The sequence below is a fragment of the Gallinula chloropus genome, assembly GCF_964237585.1.
Source record: "Gallinula chloropus genome assembly, chromosome: 8".
Classification (NCBI taxonomy): domain Eukaryota; kingdom Metazoa; phylum Chordata; class Aves; order Gruiformes; family Rallidae; genus Gallinula; species Gallinula chloropus.
The window spans coordinates 5,022,936-5,035,389 of record NC_140093.1 but is presented as its reverse complement, the minus strand read 5'-3'; the positions used below and the strand labels follow the sequence as shown (position 1 = coordinate 5,035,389).

At 53.7% G+C, this 12,454-nt stretch overlaps 1 protein-coding gene across 1 annotated transcript in view; it reads left to right on the top strand.

The window, feature by feature from the left end:
* The window catches only part of VPS8 (VPS8 subunit of CORVET complex), a gene marked incomplete at its 5' end in the record, with an annotated part of 72,364 nt that extends 62,083 nt beyond the window's left edge, over positions 1–10,281 (top strand). The window contains 2 exons of the mRNA XM_084267719.1: positions 8,792–8,872; positions 9,574–10,281. Of these exons, the coding sequence (XP_084123845.1) occupies positions 8,792–8,872; positions 9,574–9,723 (231 nt within the window). The 3' untranslated portion in view covers positions 9,724–10,281. The remainder of the gene's footprint in view (positions 1–8,791; positions 8,873–9,573) is intronic.
* Between the last annotated feature and the right edge of the window lie 2,173 nt (positions 10,282–12,454).

Sequence of the window (12,454 nt, the reverse complement as noted above, 5' to 3'; positions counted from 1 at the left end):
CTGCAGAGGTGAGGGTCTGGCCAGGACTTGAGGGCCTTCAAGGGAGACATGGAGAGACTGAGAAAAGGCCATCCAGCACTAGCTAGAATGTGTCCATGCCAGACCATCTGAGAGTGCTGGATGCTTCCCCGCTGTCTGTCACGCGCTCTTGGCAGGGAAGTCCGTTGCTTCCTGCTCCGTGCACAGCCGGCCTGGCAGAGCTTGGCTGTGGCTCATCAGAGCCCGAGCGCTGCTTCAAGCCCTCCCGCTGCCTCCTCCTCATGTCCCAGATCCTCTCCAAGTTTGCAATGTTCCTCTGATATTTAAATTATAATATTTAACTGTTGTGCTCGCGTGTGATTAAACTGTCGCGCAGTCAGGTCTTTAAAAAGCTGAATATATTTAGACTTGGCAAAAGACTGTAAAATCTCCAGCTTCTCCAGGAAGTTTGTTTGCTTAAACAATTGCTGCTCAGTGGTCTAATTAACCCTGTGAGGTAACGATTCCTCTGGCCAGGCTTCCTGTCCTGCCTTCCTCAGACCCTTGAGAGCCAGCTCCCGAGCTCCAGGGGCATTGTGCTGTCTGTGGGGAGGGTATTTCTTAGAACCCTCTGAAGGTTTGCTCTGTCTCTTGGCAAGATCTAACGTGGGTTGTGTTTTGGGTTGGGGTTTGGGATTGTATTTCCCCCCCCACCTCCTTAGTGAAATCATCAGTTTAGGTATTTATTTTCTTAGCAAGCCTTGAATTAGGAGCAGATTCATGCTGAGAAATGCCACTGAGCATCTGGAGCGCGTTTCATAGTACCGACTCCGCTCTGCGGAAACAAAGGCTGTCAGCTTGAATTCCTCAGCATCGTCAGGATAGAGATGCGGATGGGCAGCCCAACGGCCAGCGTTTGCTCTGTCCCTGCTTCGCCTGCGCAGGTTCTGTAGCGCTCGCCTTGAGAGTGGGCAAGGTGGGGAGATGCCCCAGAGCCAGTGCTGAGCTGCCATTCAACATGGCGATTGCGCTTATTTTAAGGGGAGCCTTACTGTGCTGGAGGGGTCCTGCCCCAACGGAGAGCAAGAGAGGGGCTACGGGGCTTTTCCTCCAGCTTTGCCACCACAAGTTGGTGTGTTCTGTTATCCCCTGAGCAGTGCTGTCTTCCCAAGGTCATTCTCTGTGCCCCTGTCTTTCCTGGCCAGCTTCCCTTGTGCTGTACCGTAAGCGAGCGTTAAAGGAAACAGTAGCCTGTGTGTTTGTAGCAGGTTTTAATCTGATTTAAAGCTTGCAACATGCTTTTTGTTTTGCACTGCAATGTCTGAAGTTAACTGAGGCATTAGGTGAAAGCACAGGAGCCGAGCAGCTGCCTAAATACACGAGCAGAACAGGCCTGGTATCACAGCCATTGATCTCCAGAACTCATTTGCCTTGTTACGGTGAGCTGGCCTGTGTTTTCTGTTTACTCTGCCAGCCTCTGTCCTAGGGATCAGGGAGAGGGATGTGGCCTTGGCTCTTTGGCCGTAAGCCCTGCAGAAAACTCCCTGAACCCCTGAGCTGACACGCTCTGGTTATTCCGAGCCTGAGAACACGCCCGAGTTCCGTGGGCACCATCGTGAGAGCCGTCCAGATGGCAAATATGTTTTATTCAGGACTTTAATCCTGTCAAGTCGTGCCAGGACGGCCAGTGAGCGTGATCCATGGTTAATCCGGTTTGTCAGACGCTACCTTTGAGCTCCGTTCCGCTGCCAGCATCCCTCTGCGAGACAGCCTTCCTGACTGGCTGCCACTGGTGAGGTGCTGATACCGTACTGCTTCGGAGATGCTAAACCCCCCTCTGTGGCACATCTGCAGGCTTCCTCTTGGGTAAGAACAGAGGATTAGGACTCTTTTAGGCCAGTACTTCAGAGCTAGACACGTCTTACGTGACCTCTGTCGATCAAGAGACAGAACCAGTTTTGCCATTCTCAGTGTAATGGTGACAGTCAGTTACTTGCTTGGCTCCCAGCAATACCAGATTTTTCCAGGGGCTTTATAACTTTGAAAATACACAGGTGTGAGGTTTTTTGGCCCCCATCCCCCCCCCAAAATGACACCAAGCAGCATTCTATCCAGCTGCAAGATCATGCATTCTCTTCCACAGAGAATATCCCCACATGGGGATTGACTGAGAAAATGCTCAGAATGTTCAGGCCTTTAGCTCTGGAGTTGGTTTTGCTGCTACATTCCTCCTCTGGCAAGGCGTAGGAAACCCATGTGAGGCAGGAACTGGAGATGCTTTGTGCTGTTGGCTGCCTACCAGCAGAACATCTGTGTTTGAAGACTTCTTGTCATATATTGGAAACAGAAATGCTTTTGCTAGAAGAAAACCCGGTGCGGGCGTCCGTAGCGAGCAGTGAGGGGAGCGCTGGCACCAGAGCTAAAACTGAAAGGAATGCTAATTTAAAAAGATGGATTTCAAAAGTGTAATTACCCTTTAGCAGCTTTTAAATCAAAAGTTGAATATTTCCTTGGATTTTTCATAGGATAGTAGTTTCTATTGGGTTTAGGGTTTTTATTTTTACAAAATCAGGCTGAATTGCAGCTGTTTCCCCTGGCCTTGCTATATATCAACCTGGCAGCAGTCTCCTCTTGCTGCCTGTGATCCAAAGTCTTGCACTCCACCCTGTGAGAGGCTGCCTTGAAGCAGGGACCAGTGAGACAGGCTGTCCAGTGCTCCTAGGATCAGGAGGGTTTGGAGCACAAGTCCTGTGAGGAATGGCTGAGGGAGCTGGGGCTTTTTAGTCTTGAGAAAAGAAGGGGGAAACCTTATCGTGCTCTACAGGTACCTTCAAGGTGGCTGCAGAGATGTCAGGGTCAGTCTCTTCTCTTGGGTGACAAGCGATAGGACAAGAAGGAATGAGATTGCACCAGGGGAGATTCAAATGAGAGATCAGGAAGAATTTCTGTACTGAAAAGGGAGTCAAGCATCAGGACAGGCTGCCCAGGGAGGTGGTGAAGTCATCATCCCTGAAGATGTTTAAAAGGCATATGGATGTTGTGTTTGGGGGCATGGTCTAGAGGTGGGCTGGGCAGGGTGAGGCTGTGGTTGGACTCACTGATCTTAAAGGTGATTCTGTGATGGCAGGGGGAAGCGTTGTGGTGAGATGGCAATGTTTTGGTGGTTAATCTCAGCTCTGTTTCAAAGGAGCTGCTGTTACAGCTCCATGAAAACTTCCTCCTTTCATTAAAACGACTCAGATCCAGGAGGATCTGCAGAACAGACTGAGGTAAATGCGGTGACAGATGCTGGGCTGGTGCAACCTGTTGATGTTCCCACAAACTGCATCAGTCCCCGCTGCCAGTGCTGATGTGTAGTTTAGCACAGTGCTTGACAGTCACGTATCTGTTCTCTGAGGAACTGGCCAAGCTTGTGGCAGACATGGTTGTGAATCGCAGGCTTTTCAGACTGTCTTCACAGGTCTGCCTTGGAGCACGGGCAGGAAAAAGCACGTGACTTCCCATCTGCTGGGAGAGGCTGCTGCTCTCCCAGCCCCACTGGCACTGCCAACAACCACTGCTCCACTTGCTGTGGCTGCTGGAGGGGCCCCAATTGCTGCTCCCCTCATGTGATTTGTGCTCATCCTGCTCCTCATAGGATTTGTCCTCCAGCCCCTTCCCCAGCCTGGTTGTCCTTCTCTGGACTCGCTCCAGGACCTCAATGTCCTTCTTATGGTAAGGGGCACAGAACTGGACCCAGCACTCAAGGCACACCCTAACCAGCACAGGGCATAATCCCTGCCCTGGTCCTGCTGGCCACACTGGGTCTGACACAAGCCAGGATACCCGGGCATATTGCTGGCTCATGTTCAGTTGTCAGTCACTCAACACCCCCAGGTCCTTCTCTGCCTGACAGCTGTCTCACCAGATCTACAGGTCTTTCCCTTCCCTTTCTCTCCCCAGCCTGTGGCACTGTGAGAACACTGCACCTCTGGAGTCTCCTGTGGCTGGCTCTTTCTGGATGCTGCTTCACAGCCTCTCGGCTCGCATTTTGAAAGCGAATTAGGTATTTGCCCTCGTGTGTGACACTTCTGTCCTCTTGGGGTGAGGCTCTGAGCCGAGATCAGCCTGAGCACAGGCCTGTTGGGCATCATCTTCCTGTAACGTTTAATCCACGTGCTGCCTGCTCTGTTATCAGTACACCTCTTGTCTGCTGAGCCGTGGTGTCCAGTGAGGATATGTGGGTTTGGGCTGATCTAATTAATTCTGAGCAGCTTTGGCTGAAGGCATCAGCGCAAGTCTGGGGGGGATATTCCAGTATTCCAGTGGAGCCCAAGCTGCCAAACAGCCCAGCTAGCAGTGGGAGGATGGAGGTACACTGCTCAAGGTACTTCTCACCCAGTTCTCCTTTCTCCTCTCCTCATGGCTGTTGCAGCAGCAGCAAGTCTGTCAGAGCACAGAGACACCCGTCCTCTCCCTAGCCTCAAGCTGGAGGTTTGCTCCTTAAGTTTGGCTGGTGATGAGAGACATCCACCTTTCCCATCCCACTCCTGAAGAGATCAGAGGATGGAGCAGCAGTACAGACCCGTGTGGTGGACTGCTGCTGCTGTAACCATGCTGAGCACAGGCTGCTCTGCCCTGGGCTTTAGTGAGTCAGGGTGCCTGTCGACTTGAAGGCAGCGGGTCCTGGTTTGCCTGCCTCTGCCAGCCCCAGAGGTACCTGCTGCTGCATCCAAGCAGGAGTAGGCAGGACTGTGCTGCTACCTGAGCCTTTGCCCCTGGGTGCTGCCAGGGGTCCCTGGTGAAACGCTGTGGGGGCTGGTCTTGAAGCAACGCATTGTGCTGCTGTAGCACTGGGACTTAGTAGGCAGGGCCATGAAGATGTTTAAAGGGCTGGAGCAGCTCCCCTGCGAAGAGAGGCTGAGGGAGCTGGGCTTGTTCAGCCTGAAGAAGAGAAGGCTGTGGGGGGACCTCATTGCAGCCTTCCAGTCCCTGAAGGGAGTAGAGAAACAGGAGGGCAATCGGCTTGTTAAAGGGCAGACACTGGCAGGACATGGGGGATGGAGGGAAGGGTTCAATGAGATATTAGGGGGGAAGTCCTTTACAGAGAGAGTGGTGAGGGGCTGGAACAGGCTGCCCAGAGAGGGGGTGGATGCCCTGTCCCCAGGGGTGTTCCAGGCCAGGTTGGGTGGGGCCCTGGGCAACCTTGTGTAGCTCCAGGCCTGGAGGTTGGTGCCCCTGCCTGTGTCAGGGGGCTTGGAACTCTGTGATCCTTGGGGTCCCTTCAACTCAGACCATTCTCTGATTCTATGACTTCCAGCAAAGGCCTGCCCACTTGCTGCCCTGCCCCAGGTGACTTGCAGGGCTCTGTTTCCACGTCTGTGCTGACAGGCTGGCCTGTGCCTGTCCCATCGCAGCGGTGTGTTGCTCTGCAGCAGCTCTGCAGAGGTCTGCAGCAGCACCTTTTGTTCTGTGAGGGATGTCCTGAGGTTTTCTGAGTTCATTAGCAGTTTTGTAACGGCACTGTCATTTTAGTGACTTTGGGCCAGAGCAGCTGCCTGCCTTCTGCCTTCTCCTGGGAGTGTGGTGGGAACAGCAGGTTCTTATCCTGGGGAAGAGATGATGTCCTTGGCTTTACATTAATTACCTCAGCTCTTGTTAAAAACCTGAATTTGGGTACCTTTTGTAAGGCTGCTTGAGCCATGGTGAAGTGTGTGTGCAGCTGCAGGGGAGGAGTGGCAGAAGGTGGACTTGGTGTCCATTGCCTGCGGATTCGGCTCCATAAATGATGGAGGTGGGTGTTCCTTTCATTCCTTAGACTCCCAAAACCTTCCCCAGGGTTTCTGGCCACGCCTGCCCTGTGCTGCAGAGCAGCCCCCAGGGTGATGTGGTGCCCTGATGCTCTGATCAATACAGCAGTCCCTTTTTGGGAGGTGTGGCTCAGAGCAGCAGGGCTCTGATGGGTCTCCTGGCACGGCGACTAACAGTGCCTCTGCTTACAACGGCTGTGTGATCTGCTTTGCTTAGGCACTAGCTGGTGATGGATTTTGTAGCTGTTAAATTAAGGATAATTGCAGGCTTGGGAGGGCTGTGTGGTGACTACCAGAGCAGGGTGGGACGCGCTCATGCAAGATGTGCAACAGAGATGAGCATTATAGTGGTGGGATCTGTGAGCACCAGGGGAAACAAAGGGGAACCTTTCTTCTCCTTGCTGGCCCAGGCCCTTGAGACAATTAAATCAGGCCTCTTGGGCTCTGCATCTGGTCCACAGGCCTTTCCAAAAGGGATTTGGCTGGAAGTGGCTTGGAGGTGCTGAACTGGATGAGGAGCTGGATGGACCTGTCATAGGAGCTGCTGTGGGGGGGGAGTGAACCGAGTGGATTCCACTAATGCCCGAGTGTTGATGCCGGACTCCAAGAGCCCTCCCCATAGCTCCTGAATGAAAACATGCCTTTAATGGCACGGTTAAAAAAGGAAAAGGCCTGACAGCGGTTGTTTCCATGACAACAGAAAGAATTGCCTGCAATATTTCAGCTCATCAGCCTGGAGAACAGCCTGATTGATAGTTACGTACGGGTGGTAGAGAGATAGCAGAAGAGGGGAGGCCAATTATATCGCCTTTTCCTTGTCCTTGAATGCCTGTGGCTGCAGCAGCTCTGGAGGGTGGTTTTCCCTTGCTTTTTGTTCCTGTTTTCCCCATGTGAGAGTGGCCTGTGCACCCCTTGGAGGCACCTGTCTGACCTGCCAGCTGCAGATGCCTGGCCCTAGCTGTCACAGCCTCTCTGCTTCCAAGCCTGTGCCCTGTGTGCCATGCCAAGGATGCCCTTTGGCTCCTTGATGGGTGATTAGCATAGAGCTACTTACAGCACAGAGGGTGTCTTGGAAGGAGGAGGAGTGAGTTTGAGCACGTGCTTCCAGCATAAGCAATCTGTGCTTGGGACCTTCCTTCTTGCTCAGGAGAGGAGCACCTCAAAGGCCGGATGCTCGTGGCAGCTCCTTGAAGGAGTTGTGTGGTGCCTCGTGTTGGGCTCGATCTGTAGCCAGGGAGTTTAAATTCAGCTTCAGCCAGCACCCACTGGTAGGACTGTAGCTTTTTGGGGATTAACAGACCTCGGGAAGTGTATTTTGGGGAAAGTATTTGAGAAGGAACGTTGAATGTTCCCTTGAAAAGAGATCCCCAGAGACAACAGAAGCCAGCTTGCTGCTTGTGAGGGTGGCTGCTCTCCCTGGCTCCTCTTGGAGTTTCTGGATGATGCTTTTGCTTGGGAATACGAGCAGAAGCATCCAAAATAGAAGCACTGTGACATGGTAAGAAGGAGCAAACCTACAAGAATGTGTGATGCTTTGTCATTGCTCCCCAGAATATGCAAATGATGCTTTTAAAAGCAGTTGGAGTATCTCTGCAGCCCTCCATGCGTTAATGCTCTCGTTGCAGGCTGTGGTGCCTCTATTGCATTTGGGGTTGCCCTGGCTCTGAAGCTGCCCTGGTGCTGCTGGGGTGATGCTTACCTTTGTGCCCAACTCCTCACACCCCACAGCTGCTGATACTCCCGTGCAGAGCTCCTTGGGGGATGTGGCTGGCTCTGCTGTGTGAGTCACCCTGTCTCTCCCCACCCTCTTCACCCCTCACTCACAAGCTTTTAGCCTGTAGCATCCTACTAGGGGTAAAATGGACCTTTGAAGAGATGCCATTAGTAGATTATTGGCATTGATGCAGCAATCAGCCCCCGTAACAGCCACACGCAATCTGTGCCCGGTCACAGCATGACACAGTCAGCGCTGTGCTGGGTCCCAGTGGGGAGCCTGGGTCCCAGGGGATGCTGCTGGGAGATGAGGAGGAAGGGCTAGGGGAGCTGCTGCTGCTGCCTGTGGAAGAGGAGCCTGGGAGAGGCTGCAGCCTCCCTTCACTTCTCTTCCCAGCTGGCTGTGGGGGAGGTTCCCCCCCCCCCCTGCTTTCTCTCTTTGTATCCTTCCCCTGAAGGTAACGGTTCTGTTTGCCTGTAGCCCCCAGCAGTCAGTCCATCCTTGGAGGTGTCAGGGTCCTTTGCCGTGCAGTGGCTTCAAGCTAGAGCAAGGGTGGCTTACAAAGCCCACAGAACAGGCTGCAGGGTGTCTGGTCCAAGGAGGACAGGAGCAGGGGTGGATTTTGCAAGCACGAATGTAACAGCTTGCTGGGGTCCTGGTGGGTGACAGGCTGGCTGTGAGCCAGCAGCGTGGCCCAGGGGCCAAGGAGGCCAATGGGATCATGGGGGAAATCAAAAGGAGTGTGGCCAGCAGGTCAAAGGAGGGGATCCTCCCCCTCTGCTCTGCCCTGGTCAGGCCCCACCTGGAGTGTTGTGTCCAGTTCTGGGCTCCCTGGGATAAAAAAGACAGGGATCTCCTGGAGAGAGTCCAGTGAAAGGCCATAAAGGTGATTAAAGGCCTGGAGCATCTCCCCTGTGAGGAAAGGCTGAGTGAGCTGGGGCTGTTCAGCTTGGAGAGAAGAAGCCTGAGAGGGGATCTGATCAATGGTTATCAATAGCTGAAGGGTGGGACACAGGGGGACATGGCCAGCCTCTTCTCAGTGTCTGTGGGAACAGGACAAGGGGCAATGGCCTCAAGTTGGAGCACAGGGAATTCCACACCAACATGGGGAAGAACTTCTTCTCAGTGAAGGAGCCCTGGGACAGGCTGCCCAGGGGGTGTGGAGTCTCCTCTGGAGATATTCCAGCCCCGTTTGGACACCGACCTGTGCAATATGAGCTGGGGAGCTGCTTTGGCAGGGGGTTGGACCTGATGATCTCTCGAGGTCCCTTCCAACCCCTGTGATTCTGTGACTGTGGTGTTTCAGTAACCTTCTCTCTCTCTTTGTCAGATGAGCTCAGAGTCCCTGTTGGATCCTCAGCAAATCCAAGCTTTTGACCAACTCTGCCGGCTCAACCGAGGAACCTCCAGAGTATGTACTGCCTGTTCTCCTTCGGTTTTAATTCGGTGAGGGCTTGGGCAGAGGGCTTTGGGACATGATGATACTCTTTAAGGTCCTTTCCAGCCCCAACCATTCTATGGTTCTATAGATTTTTGCATGTTCCAGAGCTGGATATTAGCATGGGCAGTGTGGGGTCCAGCTTTTTCTCTTGGGTTTTGCTTAGTGCTGGCAATGTGCTGTGCATGGAGCTGGCTGACATCACAAGGCACCCACACTGCTGCTGCCAGAGGGAGGGGTTTCTCAGGTTCATTTCAGATTTGCCCTCCAGACAATGTGTGGCTTCTGCAATCGTACAGAAGGCTCTCCACCTCCCTGTCCACAGGACAACACAGGGTGGGAGAGGGAATTGGGGAGCCTTCCATCCCTTGTGTTTCCCTTGAGCACCCTGCCTGTTTTTGGCTGCAGGTAATGGCACTTTCAGCTCTTTCTGGGATTGTTCTTCAATTCTGCAACTGTAAAAACAACCTAAAGACACCTGGGAGCTTGTTCAGTTCAGGGCTGTTGTCCTGTGCTGAGCTCCCCAGGGTCACTACATACCCTACACACCCTTTTCTTCCCATCGCTGCGGGGCAGGGAGGTTGGACTCTGGAGGTCCCTTCTGATCCCTAAAATTCTGTGTATCTCTGAGTGCTTCCAGGGACAGCCATCCATGTCTGGGTTTTGTCTTGCAGCTCGTTCTCCTGACAGAACTGTCTCGTGGCCACGGCAATGAGAAGCACGGGCTGCTCAGCGTTTCCCATGGTGACCCGGCCACCAGCAGCATCTTCCAGAACGAGAACTTCCAGCTCCATCTAGCCCCACCTCCTCTGGCTGAAGACTAGCCCTCCTGCCTCCAGCTGCTGTGGCAAGGCCAGAGTTGTTTTGGGTCTGGGTGCTGGGAAGCCTTTCCTTGGCACCACTGGACTTTCCCCCACTCTCCACCTTTCCCAGATGCCCCCGTGCTGTGTTGCCTTGCTGGGCGCTGGTGGGGTTGGAGCAGTGGCTGATCTCCTGGCTCTGCTGTCGCCCCTGGGAACCCTGGGGGCAGAATGGAGCATGCTGAAGCACTGTACAGCCCTGTGCTACCTGTGCTGATCCAGAGGCTTACAGCACCAGCAGTAATGTTGCCAGATAACAAGAGTTGGTTCCGCTCTGCCAGAGGAGTGTGGCCTGTCCTGTGCCCCACGGTGCAGCGGTGGTTCCATGGCTGGGGACCATGCTGGGTTCTAATGGTGGTACTGGTGAGGCCCACTGGCTCATGGCAGAAACTGTTGTTGGGGTTTGAGGACACAGGACAGGCAAGCCTGGAAAAGGCTGAAGGCTGCAGGAAGCAATGCACGTGTGAGCACACTAACGGGTGCACGGTGTGTTCCTACAGTCTTCCATTAAAAAGGCCCTTGGTTGAACACTGCTGTGTGAGCTGTGCCCCTGGGGAGCGGGTGAGGGCTGCTGGCTGGGCAGCACTGCTGGGCTCTGGTACAGAACCGTGTGTCTTGGTGTGGGGAGTGAAGCACGAACCTCCCCTCTCACCTTGTCCTTGTGTTGGGGGGGTGCTGTAGGCCTTTGGGGGCTGATGGGAGGAGGGGCAGCATGCTGATGGACAGGGAGCTTTGTCACTAAGCTCAGCCTGCTGTTTTGCTGTACTTGTACCTGAGGGAAGAGGTGTCAGCACTGTCACCCTTGGGGTGTGGAGCATGCACCAGAGCCTGCTCTCTGTTGTTGCTCTGGTGACCCTTACCTCACCTGTCCCCCCTGTGTGTTCTGTTGCTAGCACTGGGGTGTTCAGGGGTACCATACCCTTGGGGTCCCCAGGAGTAATGTGGGGCAGCACTGCTGCACCCTGGGAATGCAAAAGTTTGGGTGAGCTGTTGTGCAGAGCCTGCTTGCCAGAGGAGCAGTGCCAGGGATGTGCCCCCTTGCTCCCAACCAGCACCAACACCTAAACAGGGGTGCCCCCACTGATGTTTGCAGCCTGCAGCCACCTATGAGCCTGGTCAGAGGTAAGTCGGGGGGGCTCCAGCCAGCTGAATTCTGTCAGCTGTCACCCTGGGGTGCAGCGCTCTTCCCTGCTGTCCCCCCTGCCTGGGGCAGCATTATACAGGTGGGTGAGAAGCGGGCTGCCAGGCTGCAGTACTGGTCCCAGTACTTACCAGTGCCTGAAGGCTGGGCCTGGCGCGCTCCACCTGGTTACTGCATTTCTCTGCCTAGTGCTGGGTGCCTGTTCAGGGGCTGCCCTCTGATGCTGTAAGTGACCTTGTCTTTGCTGGCAATACCCAAATGTTTCGCTCTGGTATGGACAACAGGCGGTTAGGACAGGCAGAGCTTGGGTTGTTGGGTATTTTATTAAAGAGGAAATATACACACCTCTCCCTGGCCGCGCCTCTTCCAGCACGGCTACACCAGCGCTTGTGCAAAGAGAAGAAACGGTGGTTCCGAACCGGGGCCGTGAAGGAGCGCGGTGAGAAACCCCCCTGAAACGCTCCATCCCACGCAGGCCGCTCTGCGGACGCTGTACAGGTACAGCCCAAGGAAGAGGCAACTTTTATTGTGCTTAAGACATCTGAACAAATCCTGGGTAGGAGACACTCACAGCTTGTGAATATTGCTAATTACTTACAGTTAAGAAAAGAATGTATCCTGACGACAGTGATAACGAACCTGCCAGACCGCCGGCCCTTATGGTAAGTCTTGGTCGTAAACACCCGACTGGACTTCACCGTGCCCTCAGTCCATGCCCCCTAATTGTGGGGGGGCAGCAGTGGCTCCTGATTGCTTCCAAGGGCAAGGTGAGCCGAGTCGGAGGGTCCTGATGGACTTCCCTGTGCTTGGCACCCATGGTGAGGAGCGCCCCATCCTTGGGAAAGGCTGGTCCCTTGGGAGGGGGGTGGTGTGGGGGGCTGCATCTGCTGCCCACCCTTTCTTCCCAGGAAGGAGAAGCTGCTGCTGGGAAGAGAGCTCAGGCAGGCTGGGCTCAGCAGGCACTCGCAGCGCTCTGCTGGGGTTATAATGGAAAGGTTAAATATGAGTAAATGCTGTAGGTTTATATATAATGTTTCCTTCTACCTATGAACTGTGCTGAAGACAGTAAAACCTTGTTAGATTCCTTGGTCAACCAAGAGAGACAACCCTGCCCTTAAATAAATTCTATTTAGTTTTACTATGGCCTTCACTGAAATGCCCTCGGTGTTCCCCAGTGACTTGTGAGAAGGTGCCTGTCCATGCAACGGCCCGAGTTCCTCATTGAACAAGCATTGCACTTTATGTAAGTCATCAAAACTATAAAACCTATTGTTTTTGTCTGAAAGTGTTAAGTCTAAAAAGGACGGCATCACTTTATAACACGTACGGTGAACTCCTAGCACATGCGTGTGCACGGACACACTCTGCTGCCTAACGCTTTCCTAAGGATACCCATGACAAAGTGTATAAAACGAGTAGGACGCTGTCAGGATACGGTGAGAGATGAGCCACCCTAGAACACGGACTATGAGCTAGTATCAACCACTAAACTGTACACGTTTATACAGCCTCGGCTTCACCAGTGACTTGTGAAACGTAAACGGCAAACGCGTG